General features: G+C 40.6%; 1 protein-coding gene across 1 annotated transcript in view; it reads right to left on the bottom strand.

The window, feature by feature from the left end:
- The window catches only part of ST8SIA1 (ST8 alpha-N-acetyl-neuraminide alpha-2,8-sialyltransferase 1), a 143,363-nt gene that overhangs the window by 73,326 nt on the left and 44,808 nt on the right, over positions 1-25,229 (bottom strand). Inside the window, exon 2 of the mRNA XM_021690711.1 lies at positions 19,196-19,340. Within this exon, the coding sequence (XP_021546386.1) occupies positions 19,196-19,340 (145 nt within the window). The remainder of the gene's footprint in view (positions 1-19,195; positions 19,341-25,229) is intronic.

The raw sequence follows: 25,229 nt of genomic DNA, 5'->3' as shown, positions 1-25,229 counted from the left end.
CTTGTGCTCTCCCTCCCTCACTCTCTCTCTCAAAAAAAAAAAAAAAAAAAAAAAGACCACCTCTCAACAAGATTGCTGTCCCTAACCCATCCACATAGGATTCCTCATGCTGTCACTGACCTGACACATGTAATCTTCAGCATTTGTCCAGTTATATCCTTAAAATAAATCCTTAGATGTGGAATTGCTGGGTCAGATAATAAGCACATATTTAAGGCCTCTGATCCACATTGCTGAATTACCTACCAGAAAACTGTACCAGGTTCACTGGCACCTCTTGTGCCTGAGAGCACCTATGTCTCAACCTCCCTATCTAGCGACCTTGAAACAACTTGGGTCCTATCAATAAAAGCAGCTGAGTACACATTCATCCATTTCCATAAGAAAAACACAATGGGAGGGGTGCCTGGGTGGCTCAGTTGGTTAAGCAACTGCCTTCGGCTCAGGTCATGATTCTGGAGTCCTGGAATCGAGTCCCACATCGGGCTTCCTGCTCAGCGGGGGATCTGCTTCTCCCTCTGACCCTTCCCCTCTCATGCTCTCTGTCTCCCATTCTCTCTCTCAGATAAATAAATAAAATCTTTAAAAAAAAAAAAAAGAAAAACACAATGGGAATCTCCGTATGTACTATGCCAGCTATTTCAGACATACCAGGGGAGAAACTTTATAGTGCTGTAATCATTCTATGATGTATTACTTAATCTGAGAGGAAAGGCAATGCGGTTTAAGTGGGTAAATTCAGAGTTTGGTTCAAAAGGTCTGAGTGCAAATTCTGACTCAGTTTGGAATCTCAGCTTGGAACCAGTTGTTAGCTGGGAGATCTGAACGGGTCACTTAACATGTCTCAGCTTCAGTTTCTACATGTAAAATGGAAACAATAAAATAAACCTTATATGATAATACATATAAAACACATAGCAAAAAGCCTGGCACATTGTAAGTTCTTGGCAAACTACAGCTTTAGAGTGTACCCACAAAACCTTATCAAATTACCAAAATATAATGAACCCACTTTTTAATATTTTATTTTCTCTAATATATTTGATTTTCATTAATATTGCTTAAACATTTTATCTATAATGTTACATATTTAGAGACTGGATTAAACTTTATTATTTCTAATTTAAAATAAAAATGTTTTCTTAAAATCCACCTGTGAGTGAAATCATATGGTATTTGTCTTTCTCTGACTGACTTATTTCGCATAGCATAATAGTTTTAAGCAGTTTATATTTATTGCTTTATTTGTATGTGTGCTTGTCATAGGATAATAATTAGTGAATTAAAACATCTTCGAAAGGTCATTAAAATATCTTTTTTCCTTTGACAAAAGAGGCAGGAATATGCAATGGAAAAAAGACAGTCTCTTCAACAAACGGTGCTGGGCAAACGGACAGCTACATGCAAAAGAATGAAACTGGACCACTTTCTTACACCATACACAAAAATAAACTCAAAATGGATTAAGGACCTAAATGTGAGACCTGAAACCATAAAAATCCTAAAAGAGAGGAGAGGCAGTAATTTCTCTGACATCAACCATAGCAACATTTCTCTAAATACGTCTCCTGAGGCAAGGGAAATAAAAGCAAAAATAAACTATTGGGACTACATCAAAATAAAAAGCTTCTGCACAGTGAAGGGAACACTCAACAAAACTAAGATAATCCGCTGAATAGAAGATATTTGCAAATGACATATCCAATAAAGGGTCAGTATCCAAAATATGTAAAGAACTTATACAACTCAACACCAAAAAACAAATAATACAATTGAAAAATGGGCAGAAGACATGAACAGACATATTTCCAAAGAAGACATACAGATGGTTAACAGACACATGAAAGATGCTCATCATCACTCATTATCAGCGAAATGCAAATCACAACTACAATGAGATATCACCTTATACCTGTCAGAATGACTAAAATCAAAAACACAAGAAACAACAAATGTTGACAAGGATGTGGAGAAAATGGAACCCTCATGCACTGTTGGTGGGAATGCAAACTGGTGCAGCCTCACTGGAAAACAGTATGGAGGGTCCTCAAAAAAATAAAAATAGAACTACCTTAAATCCAGTAATCCAACACTGGGTATTTACCAAAGAATACAAAAACACTAATTCAAAAGGATATATGCCTCCCTATATTTATTGTAGCATTGTTTACAGTAGCCAAATTATGGAAGCAGCCCAAGTGTCTGTCGACAGATGAATGGATAAAGAAGAGTGGTATATATACACAATGGAATGTTACTCAGCCATCAGAAAGAATGAAATCTTGCCATTTGCAACAACAGGGATGGAGCTAGACAGTATAATGCTAAATGAAATGAGTTAGTCAGAGAAAGACAAATACCATATGATTTCACTCTTATGTGGAATTTAAGAAACAAACCAAAGAAACAAAGGAAAAAAAGTAAAAAAGACGGCGGTGTGTCGCAACTGGTTCCTGGACGGCTGGGAAGGCCAGTGGGGAAGGTGGCTCCCGCCCCCACCACTGCTCTCTTCGGAGAGTGGGCCTACCCCCCGACTGTTACAGGCCCCCATAGCAGCACTAGCCTTTAGGACTTGGTTTATTTACTTTTTTTATATTAAAAAAAAAAGTAAAAAAGAAACAAACCAAAAAACAGACATAACTCTAGAGAACAAACAGATGGTTACCAAAGGGGAGACAGGTGGAGGGATGGGTGAAATAAGTGAAGGGGGTTAAGAATACACTTCTCATGATGAGCACTGAGTAATGTATAGAATTGCTGATTCACTATATTGTACACCTGAAACTAATATAACACTGTATGTTAACTATACTGGAATTAGAATTAAAAACTTAATAAAAAAATTTTAAATCTTTTTTTCAATTTATTTGGCCATATTCACTTGCATCCATTCTTCCTAGACACCCTGTCCCTCTTGGAATTTTGGTAGCCTTTCACATACTATCGGGTAAGTCCATGATGTCTACATTTCCCATGCATACAGAGATTTCCTTTTTCTTTTTTGCACTTACGAGTAGGATTCTCAAATAAATGAAGCTTTCATTGTTCTGACAGTAGTGGCTTTGATGGACCATTTGGCTCACATATGCCATAATTGACTCAGTGAGAAAAAAATGTACATTCACAGGGTGATTTTCGAGGTTAGAATGATTCCCTTTCAAGTGTACTAAACATAATGCCAAGCCCCAAGGAAGCACTGGCAATAGAAAGTTTGGGGTTGGCCAATCTAATCCTCAGCACTTCTCAAGCACATCTTAATTGAAGAACACTTTGCAGATGGAAGAATAACAATTCAGATTCCATATTTATATACATAACATAATACATCAAATCATTTGTCAGTCATCTTCTAAGTGCCCAGGTCGTGGAAATAGCTCTCAAGTCATGGAGGACATACGGTTAAGCATACAAATTATATAGTCAGAGATTCTGCCACTTACTAACCATATGACCTTAAGATGATTAAGGAATCTTTGTTAGCCTCAGCTTTCTCTTCTTCTAAAATGAGGGTAAATAAAAGAAACTACCTCCATGGAGGCATTAAGAGAATTAAATAAGGGATAATTATAAAAAGTGCCAAGCCTGGCACTTAGAAATCACTCAGTAAATATTAGCTATTAATAACTTTAAAGTATGAAAGCTCCAATAACCATATTGCTCTGATCTCTTTCCTGGTTTTCTAGAATTTTTTCAGTGCCCTTTTCCCCACATCTGCCCCTCCTGTCTCCATTCACTATATACCCCCTCCACTGTTTTGCTTACAGCTGCTCTCAACCATCTGGAAACATGATTCACCAAGACTCCCATGGTATAATACAACCTAAAACACAAAATTTGTGTTTCCTTCAGGCACTCTCTTTTTAAGGACATGACATTATCTATGACATTTTGTTGCCACTATTTTTATTTAAATGATAATAATTTGCCTTTTACCAACAAAGTTTCCTGGCCCTTACTTTATCTACCTCACATCTTATAAATCCTTACCACTATTTATTTCCCTAAACATAAATCTTCATCTTCTAAATCTTTCCTTGCCTCTATTTGTTCATTATAGAAAAGGTCAGCAACAACATTATAAAATGCCTTAAGAATTTAGTGATTGTCATTTACTTTTAATTTTTGACCTGTTCCATTCTTCCTTCTGAATACTGCACAGCATTTCACTCTTTCTGTTACAAGGCTATTTCCATGAAATGTGATTACAATGTAAAAAAAAAGTTCTAGAGGATTAATTTATGTCCTTTACTAATTTCTAGAACAGTCACGAAGTTTTCAAGTCAAAGGATGATTGTTCCAACTGCCTACACTACAGAGTAATCTAGTGTCTATAATCTGGCTGAAATTTTTTTTCCTCTCTAAATTTCCAAGAGGTTAAAATATTATTACTGCCTCTGGCAAGAGGTTGTTTGGAAGCCATATTGATTGGCTTGTTTCCTAAACCTATTGGCTCACAGTGCTACAAAGACTAAAAAATGTTTTCCTTCAGTAGCTGAGCCAAGATAACTTGAAAACAAGCAGGGAAGCAGTATGTTAATTTAAAAGATGGTGGTATTATAATATCCATGATTTCAAAATACAAATCCCACACATTCATTTTGTGGGGAAATTGGTGCAGGAATATCTGATGGTTGAAAGACTGAGGAAAACAGAGAGCACCATGGTCTCAACACAGGGGCTTGGAGATTGGGGGCACCAGCTCATGACAGGGAGGAGACCCAGGAGTCACCCCGCTCTTGGCTCCATCCCTGCTTCCGCCATTTATTTCTCATCAGACAGAGGGCAGAGACTGGCCAAGTTGACATCTCTGATAATGATTTTAAATCTTCAGAAAGAGCAGCAATTTCTCCACTGTGGTGTCTCATAAGATTGATTTCACTGCAGTACCTCAGGCTGGTATTGATAAATAACCACACATGGGCAAAACATAGCTGCAGTGACAAAGGCAGCTCACTGTAACCCTATTTGACCGTCTCCACAGTCTTCTCTTAAGGCCCAGTCTGAGACAGTCCTTCTCAGGTTTCCCAAAACAGATTGCTTCCAATGTGGGGGTTTTCCCCTCCACTCCAAGTCTCTCTATATTTATACCAAAACGTAGGCTGTGGGGTCTACCAGAATTACAGCCCGTGATTTTATAGCAAAACCAAGCGGCCCCTTTCTTCCTTCCTTCCTCTCTCTTTCTTTCATTCATTCATTCATTCATTCATTCATTCCACTAAAATTTACTGAATCTCTCTATGTCCCAGGTATTAACCTCCCAGATTAAACACTGTTTCTGGGGAGCTTCCCAGCTAGTGAGAGAGAGAGAGACAGAACCTTGAATCAAATACTTAAACAATTGACTACAAAGTTGCAAATGAGAGGTACCTGGTGCTTGGGAGGAAGGCCCCTTGGAGGAAATGATAAACAGGATCTAAGGGATTAACATAAGTGAACCAGGTAAAAGTAGACAAGAGTCTCCCAGAAAAAGAGACAGTGTGTTGAAAACCTCCAGAGAAAGAGAGTGTCTAGTGTTTCTGAGGAGGTGAAAGAAGACAAGTAAGACACAGTGTAAAAGGTGAGAGGAACACTGTGGAATTGCATGCTGGAGCCATAGGCAGGGACCAGATCAGGAAGAGCCCTGTGGGCGTTAAGGAGCTAGTCTTATGCTGAAATCAAGGGGAAGCTAATCAAGGGTTTTAAGCAAAGTGACGGCATTATCTGATTTGCATTTTAAAACAATAACTCAGGCTATGGACCGGAGAGGGAGCCAGATTAGATACAAGAAGGCCAGTAAGAGACTATTGCAAAATTCTAAGCAAGAGGTCATTGTCATCTGGAATAGGATGGTGGAGGCAATGGGGTAAAAAAGAAATAGATATGAGAAAGAGAAAGAAATGATCTTCACAAACTTCAAAATGTCCTTCAGCTCTATTCAATAACAATTTCTTTTTTTTAAAAGATTTTATTTATTTATTTATTTATTTATTTATTTATTTATTTATTTATTAGAGACAGAGAGCGAGAGAGAACACAAGCAGGGGTGGGGGGGGAGCAGGCAGGCAGAGGGAGAAGCAGGCTCCCCACTGAGCAAGGAGCCTGATGTGGGACTCAATCTCAGGACCCTGGGACCATGACCTGAGCTGAAGGCAGACACTTAACTGACTGAGCCACTGAGGCGTCCCTCAATAACAACTTCTTAATAATATATGTCTTCCCTATGATCCAGCAATTGCACTACTAGGTATTTACCCAAAGAATACAAAAATACTGATTTGAAGGGACACATGCACCCCAATGTTTAGAGCAGCATTATCAACAATAGCCAAACTACGGAAAGAGCCCAAATGTCCATCAACTGATGAATAAATAAGATGTGGTGTATGCGTGCACGCACACACACACACACACACACATACACACACACAATGGAATATTACTCAACCCTAAAAAAGAATGAAATCTTGCCATTTGCAACGACATGGATGGAGCTAGAGTGTATTATGCTAAGCAAAATAAGTCAGTTAGAGAAAGACAAATACCGTATGATTTCACTCATATGTGAAATTCAAGAAATGAAACAGATGAACATGGGTAAACAAGAAAAAAGAAAGGAAAACCATAAAACAGACTCTTAACTATAGAGAACAAACTGAGGGTTGCTGGAGGGAGGTGGGCAGGGGGATGGGTTAAATGGGTTATGGAGATTAAGAAGGGAACTTGTTGTGATGAGTACAGGGTGTTATATGATAAGTGATGAATCATAAATTCTACTCCTGAAACTAATATTACACTACATGTTAACTAATTGGAATTTAAATAAAAACTTGAAACTACAATACATAAATAAATAAACCCTCATCAAAAAATAATAAAATAAAAAATAAAAAAAAAATATGTTTTAAAAGTGAGTAAGAATAGCAAAACAAAAGCAAAGTAACTACATATCCAGCCCCAAAGCTGTGGCTTAACTTTAAAGTCGTATGACCTTGTCATCTCAAGATTAAGATGAAGTTGTGAGCACCAACAGGGTGACTGTGGACACACCATCTAACACTCTGCATTTATTGCTATCACCAGACCCCCCCTTCTTCTAATGCTGTTGCCTATGAGCAACTGATCCTGGGTCATTTTAGTGAGGAACACCTCCTTCCAAAAGAATTAGGCTGACGCATGTGATTGCAAAGGTTTTGAAAGATTAGACATCCTTTCTATTGCTCATTCAGCACATTTTCATTTGCCATCTGCTATGCTATGTACCAGGCACTGTCAAGGTTCTGCCCTCGAGGGGCTCATAGTCTGCTAAGCAGAAAGCATGTGAACAAATAATTGTTATTCAACAGTACAGTAACCCAGAGATATACAAATTATGGGGGTTAAAAAGAACACATTTTAAATTACAATGGCAGGGTAATGGAGATTTAGGAGAGGGAACTGGGAAGGTTTTACAGACATAAAGATAGTGAATCCCTGGAATCCCTGGAAAGAGGACAGCTCTTGTCCAACCATGAGCTGATTGATACATCCTCTTCTGGTCAAGCTATGTCATTCACCTTCATCTGCAAGGTTTGTCCCCTAGCTACCAGTCATGGCTACAGAGGACTTTCCATTACCCATAAACACTGAGCTGATAAATCAGGCCAAGACAAGGTTCTACTACTATTCTAGTACTATTTTATCACATCAGTCTTTGAATCACACCAGGGAAGGCGTTAGTGCATCTATTCCTAATTAGACAACTAAAAAGCCTGGCTCACTTTCAGGTTCCCCTTCCTAGAGTCTAGAACATCTAGAATTTCATCATTTCTAATCATAAAAAGGCACAGATTGTCTGATGTATCAGATAACAGGGTATTTGCTAGCTGCTACTTATCCTTCTCCATGAGTTTTCTCCAGTAAAAACTGCTCCCACAAGCTTGGTGAGTGTGTTGTGTGGCCATTTCCTCTTGCTTCCATGGCGGGCAGTGAGGAGAGAAGTAAACAGATTCATATTTTATAATGACAATGTTGGCAGCAGGGTGAAGGATATTGCAGGGAGGCAAGTTCATAGTAGTGAAACTATTAGAGAGTTCTTGAATTAGTCCATCTAATGCTGATAATCGTTGAACTAACAGTGGCAGAGAAGTAAGAAAAATGGGGATAAATTCAAGAGATAATCACAAAATAAAATTGGATTTGGATAGTGGTTAGTATGGAGGATGGATTCAAACTTAAGACCCAGGTGTCCAGATTAAGTGATTGAATACGTCATTACCTGGACAGAGAATAGAGGAAAGAAGTAGGATGGGGAGTGCAGGAGCTGAATTCTGAACATGTGAAAGGTAGGGAACCTATGGGCCACTGAAGATAGTACCCAATGGGAGAAGGGACTGAGTCTGTTTTTACTCCATTTTACCATTATTTCCCCAGAAACTAGCACAGTATTTAGCACTCAGTAGTAGCTGCTCAGTAAATACCTGAAGGAATGGTTGAACATTTATTCTATATAGAATCATCAAAATTTTAGGAAAGCATAGTTTTGCTGGCAGCAGGGCATATTCATGTAGGTGGTAAGCCCAACAAATGTGAAAGGGAATTTCGGATGCTTCAAAGCCTTATTTTTACATTTAGTTTGAACTCTGACTTTATTTTGTAGATTCTTGATTTGTTCTAAATTTCATGGGTCATATAGAAGCACTATATTTTTTCCCGAGTCCACTAACGCACATGCCTTTGGATTTAAAGAAATCTCCCAGTATTCCCCATCTCAGTCACCTAGAAGACCTGTGAACCATAGTCATTTCAGTTTTTGTTGACCTTCCGTGCTGCTGTCAAAGTCTATGTCAGCAAGACTGGGATCTGCATTTACTCTATCTATAAAAAAAGAAAACAACTGGCAAATTTAAGTTATGGCTTTGGAATTAACAATACTTGGTGAATATAGGCTATTATCTGAACAGTTGATTAGACCCAAAATGTATATAAAATCAGAAACCCTAGGAAAAGAAAATTTAAGCAAAATAATTAGATTATGTATATTTTACAAGCAGCTGTTAACCAGTGCTTTATTAGTAGCAGAACACCTCAGATAAAAATATTATTGAATAAATTTGATTTGCAATTGCCTTTTTCTCAGCACCGTTTCTTTTTTCTTAGCAAAGAGCTAAAACTCTAAGGCCGGGTAGATGGAAAAAAAATAGCATTTAGGGGGGAAAAAATCCTATGCATAGGAGTTTTCAGAATAGAGGCACGTGGGTGTCTCAGTCAGTTAAGCGTTCGACTCTTGATTTCGGCTCTGGTCATGATCTCAAGGTCGTGAGATCAAGCCCCACATGGGGCTCCATGCTCAGTGGGGAGTCTGCTTGAGATTCTCTCCCTCCCTCTCCCTCTTCCCTTCCCCTGCTCATGCATGCTCTCTCTCTCTAAAATAAATAAATCTTTTTTTAAAAAAGGGGGGGTTTTCAGAATATAAAATGTTGGTTATCCCCCAAAAGCACACTGTTTCCTTTACGGTCAGCAGAAGTGACCCCCACCCCCACCCTCTCACCACCTACATTTCTCCACCACGATTATCCTCTCACCTATTTTTCTGACAAGCTGCCAATACAATGTCTTAATTAACAATCCGCCTAGATTCTCTCCTTTACTTAGCTGCTGCTCCCTCCATTCTGTCAGTCTCCACAGAGCTAGGCATAGGAGAAAACCTTATGTTTCTGTCTGAAAAATTCTGCTTTATCAGGCTTCGTTCTCAGCCTCTATATACATCCTAAACCCACATCTGGGGCCACTGCATATTCAGCCTGAGCCCAGGGAAAGGTGGATCAATCCTGGCCGTTAGGGGAATGGTTTGGCGAGTGGTCAGCCACAGCTGTGGAAATCACCATCAAGTTATGCCTTCGGTCTTCTAGCCTGGACCCTGAGGTGTGGCTCTGGGGACTTGGCTTCCATCTTATTTTCAAAACACAGCCCCAGGGTGCCCTTCCAGATAATCAGTGCCCAGCTCACAAACAGTCTCAGAACTGTGCTTTCAGCCTGTTCTCAAAAACAGTCCCTAATTATGAACCCAATGCTGGGGACCCCCACCTTGTTCCCTTGAGTTTCTGTCTTGACTAAATGATCCATTCCCAAGCCTCTAGAAGGGTGGGTCCTGCCTTCTTCTGGCCATTACCTCTTGGAAGCTGCCAGTTACTAAAATCTCCAGACTAGAGGGTGGGAACTTGAAGTCCATTGCTATCCTCACCCCACCAATTCCCCCATCCTGTTGGGCAAGTCAACCCAGAAGTTCGGAACCCTACAGATCACAGGATATGACCAGTCAGGCCATGAGGGATGACAAGCATACTGTGCTATCTCCCGTGTGAAAATTACAGGCCAATTAGCAGAACAGAGAGTGAACTGATTTGAACAAATACAAACATTAAGAAAATGTTCTCTGTACTCACTAGTATCTTTTCATTCCCTGACCAAATTAATTAAGCCAGAGAAAGTTAGTGTTGATATGATACCTCTCTATAAGTTAATCAAATGCATCTTTATGCATTTAAGAGATGTCTAATATAGGGCACCTGGGTGGCTCAGTCAGTTAAGCGTCTGCCTTTGGCTCAGGTCATGATCCCGGGGTCCTGGGATCAAGTCCTGAGTCGGGCTCCCTGCTCAGCGGGGAGCCTGCTTCTCCCTCTCCCTCTGCCATTCCCCCTGCTTGTGCTCGCTCGCTCTCTGTCAAATAAGTAAATAAAATCTAAAAAAGATGTCTAATATAAGTAAGCAGTGCATATAAACATATCAATAGCAGAAATGAAACAGAGGCCTACTGGCATTCAAATGCTCAAAACTAAAGCAAAATCGGATGGAAATTCCCTTCTACAACTAGGCCTTTGCCTATAAGAAGGACGAAGATGAAGAAACCAATTGGAAAAAAGAAAAACGAGGATATACAAGCTTTTTCTACAGGAAAACCCTGTCATGTCACCAAACCTAAGAAGAAAATGTTATATGGAACAATAACACCTCCTGAAAAAAGTTATCACTCCCATCAGAGCTACTGAATGAGATTTGACTCAGTGGTAATTGGCATCATGCATCCTTTTCAATTGTTCCTAGGAAGCTAGAAGCCTGAGCCATAATCAATCTTTGTACTAAATTTTGCACACTGTCAAATATTTTAGAAAGGTTCTGCACCTTGACACAATGCATCTTACATTTAATTTTCATTTTGTTCTCAACCATAGAAAATCTGTGAATGTTCACTAGAGAAAGGTCTTAATTTGTAATTATTTCTACATTTGCAAAAGAAGGAAACTTAGAGTTTACCCTTCAGCTCCACTGTGGGGCAGCTCCATGTACTACCTCACTTCTAATCCTTTGCTTTCCTTTCCTACGAAGGTAACAGATAGTTAGACGTCCTGTGACAATCCACTCTCCTCATCTCCTCAGTTACACAGCAATTTGAAGAATACTGGATATGAATTCATTTAGATACACGATCTTAATTCACTAAAAATTAAATAACTTATCTCATACTGCACTTTTCAGTTTATCATAATTATTATCCAACTATAATGACACAAAAGCACAACTGGTAGACTCTGTAGCATTCTCCATTACTACCTTATATTTCCCTAAGTCCCCGACTCAACAGATTTATCTCTTCTTACTACTCACCGGACTGGAAAATTAACTTCACTCCTTTTCTAGTAGTGTTTTTTCCCCCCATTGGTTTCTAGTATTGCCAAAATGCCAAAGAAATGCTTGCATACCATAAAAGCTTTAGCAGATAATAACAGTAACAGTATTATATGTTTGTATAGTGCCTTCATTACAAAGCACTTTTACATCCATAATCTCATTTTAACTTGATTTCTCATAACACTGAAATATGAAGAGCAGGTATTTTTAGTCCTGAACTGAATAAAATTCAGGCTGACAACAGGTACATGATTTGTCTGGAATCATAAATGTCATCATATGAAGGACAGGTCTAGAACCCAGATCTTTAAATTCCATTCCCTACACAGTTCTCTCATGTTGGCACTTGGCCAAGAGCAATAGAGTAAATGATCTGAAAATGATTCCTCTAATAAAGAAGCAATGTGCAAAGATTAACTTGCTTCCCTTTGAGAACCTGGATTTCTCTATTATAGATGCAACATTGTGATTTATAAGAAATATATATGTATTTCATCATTCAGATGATCAAAAAACATTTCTCATATATTTTGGTCTTCATCCACAGTTCCTGGCTCACAGCTCCCAAAACCCTTGGAAACTCCTGAGAGATAAGAGCATTGGTAGCACCTGTTATCATAGTATTTGGTCTCTTGCCCTCAGTTCCTGAAATCCCTTCAGAATTATAAAGATGAAATGGATATCTTGTTATTCATAACAAGCCTCTTTCCACAACAACAAGGTTTAATGAGGTGACTTTTGGAAAGCACCTAAGGGTGGCAGTGGTTGCCAGAGAACCAACCATGAACAGAGGACTGGAACTTTCAATCCCACCTCCTGATTTCTGGGGAGGGAAAGGGGCTAGAGGTTGGATCAATCACCAGTGGTCAATCATTTCATCATGCCTATGTACTGAAGCCTCCATAAAACCCCATAAGGATGGGGTTCAGAGAGCTTCCAGGTTGATGGACTTGAAGACTTCCAACTGCCACCATGAAGGGCCCCAAGTGTCACAAGAACAGAAGCTCCTTTGTCTGGGACATCGCCCTTCTTCATCTGGCAGTTGATTGTACCCTTTAATATCCTTTGTAGTAAATCGGTAATAGAGTGAGTAAGCGGATTTTCTGAGTTCTGTGAGCTGTTCTAGCAAATTAATCAAACTCAGGGAGAGGTCATGGGAACCTCTGATCTGAAGCCATTCAGTCAGAAGCATAGGTAACAACTTGGACTTAGCAACTGGGGTCTGAAGTAGAGCGTGGTCTTGTGGGACTAAGACCTTTGTCTATGGAACGTGATGTTATCACTGGGTAGATAGTGTCAGAACTGAGTTGAATTGGAAGACACCCAGCTGGTGTCTGAGAATTGCTTGGTAATGTGGGAAGCCTCCACACACATGTTGAAACTGGGTCCAGGAACCCACTTAATAAAAATCAAAATAATGTAACTGGTCTTATTTCTCCTTTCATTAGGGACCACTAGGGACTCAAAGTCAAAGGGAAACTATAGTGCCATACTGGAAACTAGTTTCAAAGGGAAGCTACAGTACTGTATAGGATCTTACAACCTGCGTATCTACACTTTATGTTTCTCTCTCAAGTATCTACAAAAGAAATTTCTCCACTTCTTCTAAGAATATTCATATAATGGAAGTGAAATACCTTTAAATGGTTTCAAGGTGACTGAGTGATAAGAATGAACAACTGCGGGGCGCCTGGGTGGCTCAGTCGGTTGGGCGACTGCCTTCGGCTCAGGTCATGATCCTGGAGTCCCTGGATCGAGTCCCGCATTGGGCTCCCTGCTCAGTGAGGAGTCTGCTTCTCCCTCTAACCCTCCCCCCGTCACGTACTCTCTCTCTCTCTCTCATTCTCATTCTCTCAAATAAATAAATCTTTAAAAAAAAAGAATGAACAACTAACCCACAAGAACCAATGTCTTTTTAAGAAAATAAAAACAAGCAAGAAAATAAACAATGGAAGCTTTGAAATCAGATAGGTCAGGTTTCAGGTCCCAGCCCTTCCAGTTGCCAGCTCTGGAACCTTGAGTAAGTTTATTAACTCTTCTGGGTCTGTTTCATCCATGAAATGAAGACCATAAGAACGTCCACACGGAGTTGCCATAACGATAGCATGAGAAGAAACTGAGGCAGAGAGGATAGGCCAGCACATGTAGCACATTCGCCTAGAGCTGAAATACTAAAATTCCCAGCCTCTCTTGCACCTAGACATGCCCACATGATTGAATCCTGACCACTGACACATCAGCAGGATATGTTCCATATTCCCTCTTCTCTTTCCTCCCTCTTCCTAGCGGGTTCCTGCACCCAAACTGGAAGGTCCCTTGGCCATCAACTAAGTACATTCAAGTATCAAGATGGGAGCCTGGGAGCTTGATGGCACTGTATAGCCATCATCTGACCCTCAACTACCAACCTGCTAATTCCTTATTTTGGGAGATAAATAAGCACCTATTCCACTAAGCTTCTATGCCAAGTTTCTACTATAAAGGAGGCAAACATAAGCCTGACAACATGAACCTAACACAGACTTGGCAAAAGATCTATGCCCACCAAACATTAGTCTCCTTAGTTTCCTTCTAGTCAAAAAGGTACGTGATCGGAAAAATTATCACAATAATATTGATAAGTAAAAAAACAAGTTACCAAATGCTGTAGATTATATAGTATAATCCAAATTTCATCAGCAGGAAAAAAAAATTGCTGTGAGACTCAGGGATATCCAGGAGCTCAGATGATTCTATTAAGCACATGACTGTAAAGGAAAAAAAAAATGTGTATTTTCATTTTAACAAAGCCATTTAGACAAAACTACTTCAGAATGTCCTGCTGGGTTTCCCACAGGCCAAGGGCAATGCAGGTCCAGGCCAAGTGGAACACGTCAGAGAGCTTATGGCAACCAGAGGAGTTGGAAATGAGTGTGTCTGGGGTGCATTAATGATGCTTTGTGATTCTTTACAAATGGCCTTGGGTGGATATTCTGAGAAAAAAAAATGGCTAGTCTGGCTTGTGATTTATATCACATGACTATTCAGCACAATATAAGAGAATAGTGAGCTGACCGTGTTTTTATTACACTAAAAGGAAATATTTTTCAGATTATAACTGCACACTTGTGGTTTCTAACATTCCTGCTGCTCCCTCGCTCATTTCCAAGGAAATTTATGCTTTTTCTGGGCATGAATATGTTTTAGGTCAAAAGAGTATTTATTTAAGTAATATCTACACACATGGGACCATGCATACTTAAAAGAGACAGTCTTTGGCAAAGCAGGAAGGAAGTGGGGACCCAGGGGATGGGAGTATTCTCAAAGTAGGAACACTTACCATCACAATGTCCCCTCCAGAAAAATGAAACAAGACAAAACCAGAGAGGGAGACAAACCGTAAGAGATTCTTAATCTCAGGAAACAAACTGAGGGTTGCTGGGGTGGTGGAGGTGGGAGGGATGGGGTGGCTGGGTGATAGACATTGGGGAGGGTATGTGCTATGGTGAGCGCTGTGAATTGTGTTAGACTGTTGAATCACAGACCTGTACCCTTGAAACAAATAATACATTATATGTTAATTTAAAAAAAGACAAAAATAATATATATTATAAAAAAAACAATGTCCCCTCCAAACACACACACACACACACACACACACACTGTATATTCTAGAAAAATCTATGTAAGAGTTAAAATTCAGCCCTTTAAGCCTAATAATGTTCAACCAATACTTGACAAAAATATATTTATAGAGCCATTGGAAATAGCTGCATCAAAATGTCCTGCTTGGTCTCCAACTGCTCAAGCCAGGGCACTGCAGTGGATCACCCCAGGCAGGATAAAGACAGGGAGCCCTAGGTAAACACAAGCAGCTGGAAATGAATATCTCTATCAAGTGGGAAATCCTGCACTAGGCCCAACACTGAAATAATAATCTTGTTCCTCAAAAGCTCACAAGAGAGCTTTTGAGATCAGCAGATAAGGACTTTCAGAAAACTGTAACATGTGGATATGTAGTTATGTCGATAACTATATATGAGGTGGAACTGAATGAATTTGATAATAACACTATAGGAGGTTACAGAGGTCCAAATAAGAAACAACGAAGGAAGGAAGGAAGGAAGGAAGGAAGGAAGGAAGGAAGGAAGGAAGGAAGGAAAGAAAGAAAAAGAAAGAAAGAAAGAAAGAAAGAAAGAAAGAAAGAAAGAAAGAAAGAAAGAAAGAAAGAAAGAGAAAGAAAGAAAGAAAGAATCGTAATTAAGGAGATTCACTCTGGCATCTCAAAGAACACTGGCGGGGCGCCTGAGTGGTTCAGTTAAGCCACTCAAGCCTTCAGCTCAGGTCATGATCCCAGAGTCCTGGGATCAAGTCCTGCATTGGGCTCTTTGCTCAGCAGGGAGCCCTTCTCTCCCTCCCTCTGCCTGCCACTCCCCCTGCTTATGCACTCTCTCTCTCTGTCAAATAAATAAATAAAATCTTTAATAAATAAATAAATAAAATGCACACTGGCTCTCCTTGGACCCTCCTTGGACCCTCCAGCCTTGATGCAGGGCCTTGCACAATACATGGAGGACCTTGTATTGCTTCTTGGCAACAACCCCAGGAGCAAGAAAAAAACAGTGGATAAAGGTAGGCAACAGAATAACGATAATGATGACAGCTAACATATATTGAGCATTTAGGAGGAAAGTGTAATAAAATTAAGATTAACAGTTTAAACTATATAATTTAAAATGTGATGTAGAATTATACATCTGAGTTACAGAATGAGTGATTTGGCATTATTTTGCTGAAATTCAGGGAAAGAAGGAATGCTTTGTTCAACCAACAACACTGAGCCTAGCCCACTTAGCTGCCTTTCTCCCTAACTAGTACACACAACTTTCTTCCCACAGGAATATGAATGAAGCATATCAATTAACCGGTAACTTAGCTTCCTGATAACAACGTAGGAATATTTCATTAAGTAATAATAATGAAGTGAGGGCACAGGGATATATACCATCCTTTTTATTGCTGCAAACTGATTTTCCGGGATTTCTATAAATTAGTCATTTCAGAATCTCAGCAGAAAAACACACGCATAACTTAAAAAAAAAAACATCTATTCATTGAATTGGTTTAGCTCTTTGTCATGACTGTGCACGCACACAATGATGTAATGACTTCTGCTTCCTAAGAAAAAACATTTTTCCTTATTATTCAGGGATGGTTCCTTGGTCTTGCAACCAGCACAAAGAAGCACAGAATTCATGTGCACACGCTTTAAAAAGGAAATGTTTCCTGCTATCTTACTGCTGCACCTGACAGATAAGATAGGAGGCTAGTTTGTATTTCTTTAATCATTTTTTTCTTCAAATCTATTCGCTAGCACAAAGTTAGAAGTCAGTTGGGATGACTGAAAGCCCTGTGCATAAAAAGACTATTTTGGATTTCTTTAAAAATTTTTCTATTGATGAGCTTTAAAGAAGATTGCTTCCTTATCTCTTCTTCACTTCATAGCAAGTTGATATCAGGTTTTGTACACAAAGGGTACCATGGATTGGCCTGTTCACCCTCTAGTCCATCTTTTTCCTAGCTTCCTGCTGAAGCTTGATTGTCTTATTTTATTTTATTTTATTTAAGATTTTATTTATTTATTTGAGAGAGAGAATAAGAGAGAGAGAGCATGAAGGGGGAGGGTCAGAGGGAGAAGCAGACTCCCTGCCGAGCAGGGAGCCCGATGCGGGACTCGATCCTGGGACTCCAGGATCATGACCTGAGCCGAAGGCAGTCGCTTAACCAACAGAGCCACCAGGCGCCCTGAAGCTTGATTGTTTTAAAAACTGCCTCTCCTGGATTTCTCTGCAACTAATGTTCCAGATGCAAATTAATCTTCCCCATTAGATGCACTTGAGGGAGATTTGGAAGAAGATGAATAGGAACCCATCTTCCTGACCCTGTTTCTGTCACAGACTGTTGTGACCATGTTAACAGCAATGGCAGCCGGGGCTTTCTGATCTCTTAACCACCCTTACGGCAGTAAATTCTTGAACTAAGTAATTCCAGGAGCCACCTCTTGACTACCACTTCTCCATTCTTTCTAATGCTTTTTAAAGCACCTAATTCCCAATAAGAAATACTTTTCTGCTAAAAAATACCTAGGAAGATTCCTGTTCCCTGCCTTAAACCCTGACTAATGCAATCATATCCTTCATTCCTCAATCTGAAGATGCGATATATGAAGCAGGACATTGACATCATGCTTCGTGTGCTTTCAAAGTACATGGACGTGCATTATCCACGTTGATCCTGACCACAACTCGGTGAGGTGGGAGGACGGGTACTGCTCTCCCCACTGTACAGATGAGAAAGCTGAGTCTCAGAAGAGTTAGGTGACTTAGCAGGGCATTTGGTTAGTAAGAAATGGAGAAGAAATTCAATCCCACATTTTATAATTCTTAGTCATTTCCTCTGACACTGAGAAAGGTCATGGTGCTAAACCACATGGTTTAGAAGCCTCCCAAGGGCAAATGGAGAAGAGAGAGAAAACACATGGATGATGGCCATGAATTCAACCTTCTATTTTCCTACTTTAAAATAAAAATTTTTTTAAAAACATCATTACACACTAAGACCATTAAGTTCAACGAACACATCTAGAGATGAACTAGCAGAGATAGGCTATTTCATAGAAAATGTGTCTTTGGATTTGGCAGGGCCTGTGTCTCAGCTTCATCGGCTCCCTCCTTTGAAGACTCATCGCTATTAATACAGATACATGAAAGGTCCAGCCCTGTTTGCCAACTCTAACTGTGAATTCCCTTTCTGCCTAATCATCTGGCCAAACCAGGAGTGGCTTGAAGACTTGGTGAGGCCAAGCTTCATTTCTCCATTTCTCCCTAATGGCACCTAAGAACCATCCCCCTCTGCAGCTAGGGCTCCCTAGAAATAACGATTTCTCTACTTTTCCCTTTCACTGCGTATATTTTAGTAAAACATTTGATTTCATTGCTCAGGAAACCAAGAAGAAAAACCTTAAGTAAACAAGGCTTGATTTAGACCACTTCAAAAGCAGTGGAATCCTTTCTCTCCCTATCCACCACTCCTCCACTTCAGAACAGTGTCTAACCACAGGGTTAAGATCCAAGAGCTCTAAGAAGCAAACTTTTGACCATATGGTCCCCAGTCCCCGAGAGCAACACCAGTCCTAAGAAAATATTCCAGTATTGCAAATCTTCAAGATCATTCCACAGCCAACCTCGAAACACGAGAATTCCACAATTCCTGATCTTGCTTCCTTCTCTGCTCGCTCCCTTCAGTCTCATATGAGAAGGGCTCATATGAGCCCTGATATTCTCAAATCAGAAGGGCTAGGAAAACTATTACTTCTGTCCCTGCATGGAAACATTATGTGATTTCTTCACCAAAAAAGGTGACAGCTATAAAGAAAAACATTTATAATGAAGAAAAGAAGAGAGGAGATGAAAAGAAGGAGATCTGATTAATTAGGCAAACTCAATTATCTTTTCCCTATGATATCAAGATACACAGGAAACTAAATTGAAAGGCAACAACAAACTATACTAACCTGGGGGAAGAGAGAATAAGTTGAATTGTCAATGGTGAATGAGTATAAAAACTCCCCATCATACCACATGCTCTTCCCCATGGGGGAATTCATTTTAGTCATAGCAAAGAGATGGGCGGGGTCACAGCAGTCTTCCATCTGTTTCCTAGGAGAGAAAATAGAGAGAGAAAAGAACAGCAGGTTAAGCGAGCAGCAGACTCATTCACTTGCCATTCCCACCGAGATGTGCAGCCTTACCTCAGTGCCAGCTCACAAAAGCATCTGTGTCTCCAGGGTGATTAGACTACTATTAATTCACTCTTCCAGCCATCAAAATGCATGACTGGAATATTTTTTAATAAAAAAAGTTAAAAAAAAAAAAACATTAGCTCTCAGATGCAGCTAAAATATGTTTGAAGGCAAACATGATCATTATAATTGCAGATTTGTTGATTGACTTAAACAACCTGGTCCAGAAAAGATTTGGAGGGTCTTCTAGAGACTGCTGAGCTATGCGGCTGCAGCAGAAGTGTATCTTCATGGTAATTTAACAATCAGGGGGATAATTTCACTGACAAGCCACTTTACATGAGCTGTATGAAGTAGCGGATGCACAGAGTGGCCCAAAAGAAGGCACAATCCCCAAAACTGGGGACAAAATTAAAGAACGACGCCTGGGGGAAATCCTTTTAAATAGAAACAGAATGAGATGAGTGATTTGATTTCAAACACTAGTGAAGCCATCTGCGTTCCAACTGGTAAATCTCATGGGCCTTTTTGGTTCTTGTTTGGTCTGACCTCTTAGCAGTCCTGGGCACAGTTTAGCACCATGACCTTTGAGAAGGGATCCCCACTCCTTTAGCATCCGAAATACCAGGGTCTCCTGGGTCACCTCACTCCTCTGGGCTAGTTCACAGGCTGCTCTTCTGTTGCCCCTCCAATGGAAGCCCTGTTACTAGTCTACAAGCCAATATTTACATTCTTCTAGATTTAAAAACCTTTCAGAAAAAAAAAAAAAATAAAATAAATAAAAACCTGTCAGAAACCAACTCTGTTTATTCCCTGAGCTCTCAGGAGTAAAGTAGCTTATTCCTCAGCTCTACCTTTAGAAGGACCAATAAAACAAACTGCTAACATAAATCACTTCTGAGTGGTGCCCCCACAGACCTGCTTGCTCAGACATCTTTGGCCACCATGGTGTAGAAGCTTAAAGCTGAAAGGCGGAGGTAATGTGGAGTACTTGGGTTCAAATCCTGGCTCTACCACCTACTAACTCCATAACTGGGGAACATCTCAGCTTCACAACTGGCCTGACATTATTTTTGAGAATTCACTAAAAATGTCCAGGTGGCACACACTGTACAATTTCAATACATGTCATTATTACATAGCCCCAACTTCGCTGCCGAAATGAATATACTGAGTCAGTGTCCAGGGCCTGCCTCCTCAGGCAGGGGCCCTGGTACTCTCCTCACCACATGGGGCTTTTCCCAACATGCTTTGGTTCGCTTCCTCTTTACAAGGGTTTCCACAGAAAGGACAGGGGAGGGGCGCCTGGGTGGCTCAGTCGTTAAGCGTCTGCCTTCGGCTCAGGTCATGATCCCAGGGTCCTGGGATCGAGACCCGCATCGGGCTCCCTGCTCCGCAGGAAGCCTGCTTCTCCCTCTCCCACTCCCCCTGCTTGTGTTCCCTCTTTCACTGTGTCTCCCTCTCTCTCTGTCAAATAAATAAATAAAATCTTAAAAAAAAAAAAAAAAGAAAGAACGAAAGGATAGGGGAGAGGGGCTCAGGAAGAAAGCCTTCATCTTATCAAAGTTGCTAGAATTTGTGGGTCACCTGGGTTGTTCAGTTGGTTAAGCATCCGACTCTTGATCTCAACTCAGGTCTTGATCTCAGGGTCGTGAGTTCAAGCCCTGTGTTGGGCTCTATGCTGGGCATGGAAGCCTACTTAAAAAAAAATTGCTAGAATTTTCATCACTTCTTGCTCTGACATCATCTTTCCATTTCTCACCAGCTGTGCCTCTTTCCTCTCCTCCTTCATCTTCATTGATTCTTCTCAGTGTTTCATCACCCAAAAGGTGGCCTGAAATGGAGGCAGTCAAGTTACAGTGACTTGCCTGCATTTTGTCAAAAGAGTATCCTAGACACTATATTCCATCAATATAAAATTAGACATGGCTTAAGACTATCTTTGGAGGGTGCCTGGGTGGCTCAGTCCATTAAGCATCTGCCTTCAGCTCAGGTCATGATCCTGGAGTCCAGGGATGAAACCCCACATCGGGCTACCTGCTCAGCAAGGAGTCTGCTTCTCCCTCTTCCCTTCCCCCTGCTCATGCCCTCTCTCTCTCTCAAATAAATAAATAAAATCTATTTTTAAAAAAAGACTATCTTAGGGGCGCCTGGGTGGCTCAGTCGTTAAGCGTCTGCCTTCGGCTCAGGTCATGATCCCAGGATCCTGGGATCGAGCCCCGCATCGGGCTCCCTGCTCAGCCGGAAGCCTGCTTCTCCCTCTCCCACTCCCCCTGCTTGTGTTCCCTCTCTTGCTATGTCTCTCTGTGTCAAATAAATAAAATCTTTAAAAAAAAAAAAAAGACTATCTTAGAAAAAGATACCAGGAAGGGAAGAATGAAGGGGGGTAAATCGGAGGGGGAGACAAACCATGAGAGACTATGGACTCTGAGAAACAAACTGAGGGTTCTAGAGGGGAGGGGGGTGGGGGGATGGGTTAGCCTGGTGATGGGTATTAAAGAGGGCATGTACTGAATGGAGCACTGGGTGTTACATGCAAACAATGAATCATGGAACACTACATCAAAAACTAATGATGTAATGTATAGTGATTAACATAATAATAAAAAAAGATTAAAAAAATAAATAAATAAAGACAATCTTTGGAAATAAGGAGAATTACCAGAGGCATGACTCTAAACTAAATCTTTGAGCCACTCTTACAGGTCTGGTGATATTTTACCACTTTCAGTTTTTACAATAACCCTAAGAGATAATTAAGAAACTATTATTACTCCCAATTCATATCTGAGGAAATGGAATTAGGGCCATTACAGGACTTACTCAGGTCACACCAGTACGAGTTAGGCTTTTTCCTCTGCATGCTGCCTGTTCAGAACCTTTTTGATTCACCTTTACCATTCTCTGCCCTGAAGGAATGCTTTCTAAACAATGGCCAAGCACTTGCAATGTACCCGGTGCCTTTACAGATATTTTTCCACTTCATCCTCACAGTGAATGACCTTGGAGCTAAATAGCTTTAAGATTCTTTTTTCAGGAACTTATCATGGGTCACATAACTAGTGAAGTGGTGGGGCATGGCTTTGCTCCCAGTTCTGTTGTTTTGGTTTGGTTTTTTTTTAACCTCATGTCTGGTACTTCCAACCAGACCATAGCTCTCACCTCCAAACCAAGCTAAACTTGCCATTCAGTACAAAGTGCTACAAAGAGGAAAAATTGGCCACAGCCATATAATAACACCTCATTTTGTCTAGAGTCTGGCAGCTTATATATCCCTTTCACATTGGTTTCCTATTTTCATCCTCAAAAAAACTAAGAGATAATTACATTATCATAAACTTGTAATGAAACTGAAGCTCAGGCCAAGAGACTTGTTCAAGTTCATTAGGTTAATAAGTGTTTGCTTAATTATTAATAAAATGTGTGTTAGATGGACTCAAATTTACATCTTTTCCTACAGCATCACTATGGTCAGAGCAATCAGTGGGAAAACCAAATACTCAACAGGAAATGAAAGTGTCACATGTGTACAATTATTTTTAACAATCCAAGAACTATAGCAAATTTGTAATAATCATATCACCATTTGCAACATGGGAGTGCTTTTCCTATCATAACTCTCAAACCTTTCCCTCCATCCAGCATGCCTCCTCATCGTCCCTTGCCATGGCCCTCTCTGGAAGGTGCCCAAAAGGGATCACAGTATGAAAGCGTGTGCACTCCCCAGGCCTGGGAGGGTACCACTAGCTCACCAGCAGCACTGGCCACGACAGCAATCACAGCAACAACAGTGGTAGGAAGAGTACCACCAGCAGTAGTAAGAGTAGCCATAGTAGAAGCAGTAGTCATGGTTTTTATGGAGTCCTCGCCTCACACTGTGCTAGGTGCTTGGGATATAAAAATTGAATTAAAAACCAGACCTGTCTTCAGAAAACATGCTCAAGAGGTGGACAACCAACAAGCATGTCACTACTTATGAAGGCAGGAGGATGTGACCAGCACCACTGCAGATATGCACAGACAGCTGTGGGTGCTCAGAAAGAAGAGGGCATGAAGTCACACTCGGGGCTCCAGGAAGAATTTCCTGCTCTGAGTTTTGTAGCCTGGGAGGAGCAGGCAGGAAGAAGGAGGAAGCAAGTCATCTGAGGTAGGGAAGCTGTTACAGAGGTATGAGACAGCAAGACACATTCCTTCATCAGAGTACACAACACAAATACTAAGAAACTGCTGACAGTTAAATACTGGATTTTACCTCCATCCAACCCGCCGGTGATCCTGGAGAGAAGACACACACCAGCTCTTAGCATTTTTAGTCAGTTTGGTCCCCATCCCCTTTCTCATGCTTTGCACTGATGCTACTCATTATTTGCTTCTGTTTTGCAGCAGACAATAAAATCACAGGGTCAAAAAAAGCAAAAATAAATCCTTTTTTATTTTAAAGATTTTTATTTATTTGACACAGAGAGAGACAGTGAGAGAGGGAACACAAGCAGGGGGAGTGGGAAAGGGAGAAGCAGGCTTCCTGCAGAGCTGGGAGCCTGATGCAGGGCTCGATCCCAGCACCCTGGGATCATGACCTGAGCCGAAGGCAGTCGCTTAACCAACTGAGCCACCCAGGCGCCCCAGTAAATCCATTTTTATGTTCAGGTTTAAATTTGCAGATTATTAAGTTTCGGATGAGTGTAAGTTGAGGAGCAGAGCCAAAATTTAAATACTTTTTATTATTCGGGGCGCCTGGGTGGCTCAGTTGGTTAAGCGACTGCCTTTGGCTCAGGTCATGATCCTGGAGTCCCAGGATCGAGTCCCGCATCGGGCTCCCTGCTCAGCAGGGAGTCTGCTTCTCCCTCTGACCCTCCCCCTCTCATGCTCTCTCTATCTCATTCTCTCTCTCAAATAAATAAATAAATAATTAAAAATAAATAAATAAATAAATACTTTTTATTATTCGAATTCAAGCTTCAGCAGAGTTCATATCAAATGATGCCATAGTTGCATGGAGAAGGTAAATATGAAGCCTGGGAACCACTTGCTAAAAACTCACTCAGGTTCTCATCCCCTTCTAATGAAAGCCCTGTGTATCAATTAAGCCAAAAGAACCACCTTCACTGATTGTGTCCACCGGCAAGGAAGACTAAGGTACTGGGGAAACTAAACAGGCAAATAAGGGTGAAAACCCACTCGCTCAGTTAATAATGCCCAGTATCAAAATGAACCTTGCTGAGACTCTCTCAGATGCCATGTTCAACACTTTAGTCACCAGAGATGAAGAAGGCTGGGAAGCTGTCAGTCCAATGGCTCTCCCTACTGGGCCCCTTCCGAGGAATGACTAAATTTGAGAAAGTAGGGGTGAAAGGGAGCTCTACTGCTGTTTCATGTTTGGCCAAAAGCTGCTATTGTACTTCAGCTTCATACCCAGCTACTGGAAGGCTGAACAGTCAAGTAGCCAAACATCCAATTCAATGCCATTTCTGCGTCCCTGAATGTGCGTGTGACAACTGTTTGTGTAAAAATTTATATCACCATAATATCTAAACAGGGTACTGATGTGAGCAATACACACAGGAAGTGTTGTCGGAGTTTACAGTTTATAACTAAATATGCAACTTAAAAATCTGGTAAGCAAAATGTACAGCACAGAGAATAGAATCCATGGAATGGTGACAGCATTGTATGGTGACACAGGACAGCTACACTTGTGATGGGCACAGCATAACATCTAGAGTTGTTGAATCACTATGTTGTACACCTGAAAGTAATCTAATGTAACACTGTATGTCAACTACACTCAAATAAAAAAGTAAAAACA

This window comes from Neomonachus schauinslandi, chromosome 5 (genome assembly GCF_002201575.2).
Source record: "Neomonachus schauinslandi chromosome 5, ASM220157v2, whole genome shotgun sequence".
Classification (NCBI taxonomy): Eukaryota; Metazoa; Chordata; class Mammalia; order Carnivora; family Phocidae; genus Neomonachus; species Neomonachus schauinslandi.
The sequence above is the reverse complement of the archived record's forward strand: the minus strand, read 5'-3'. Positions and strand labels throughout refer to the sequence as shown.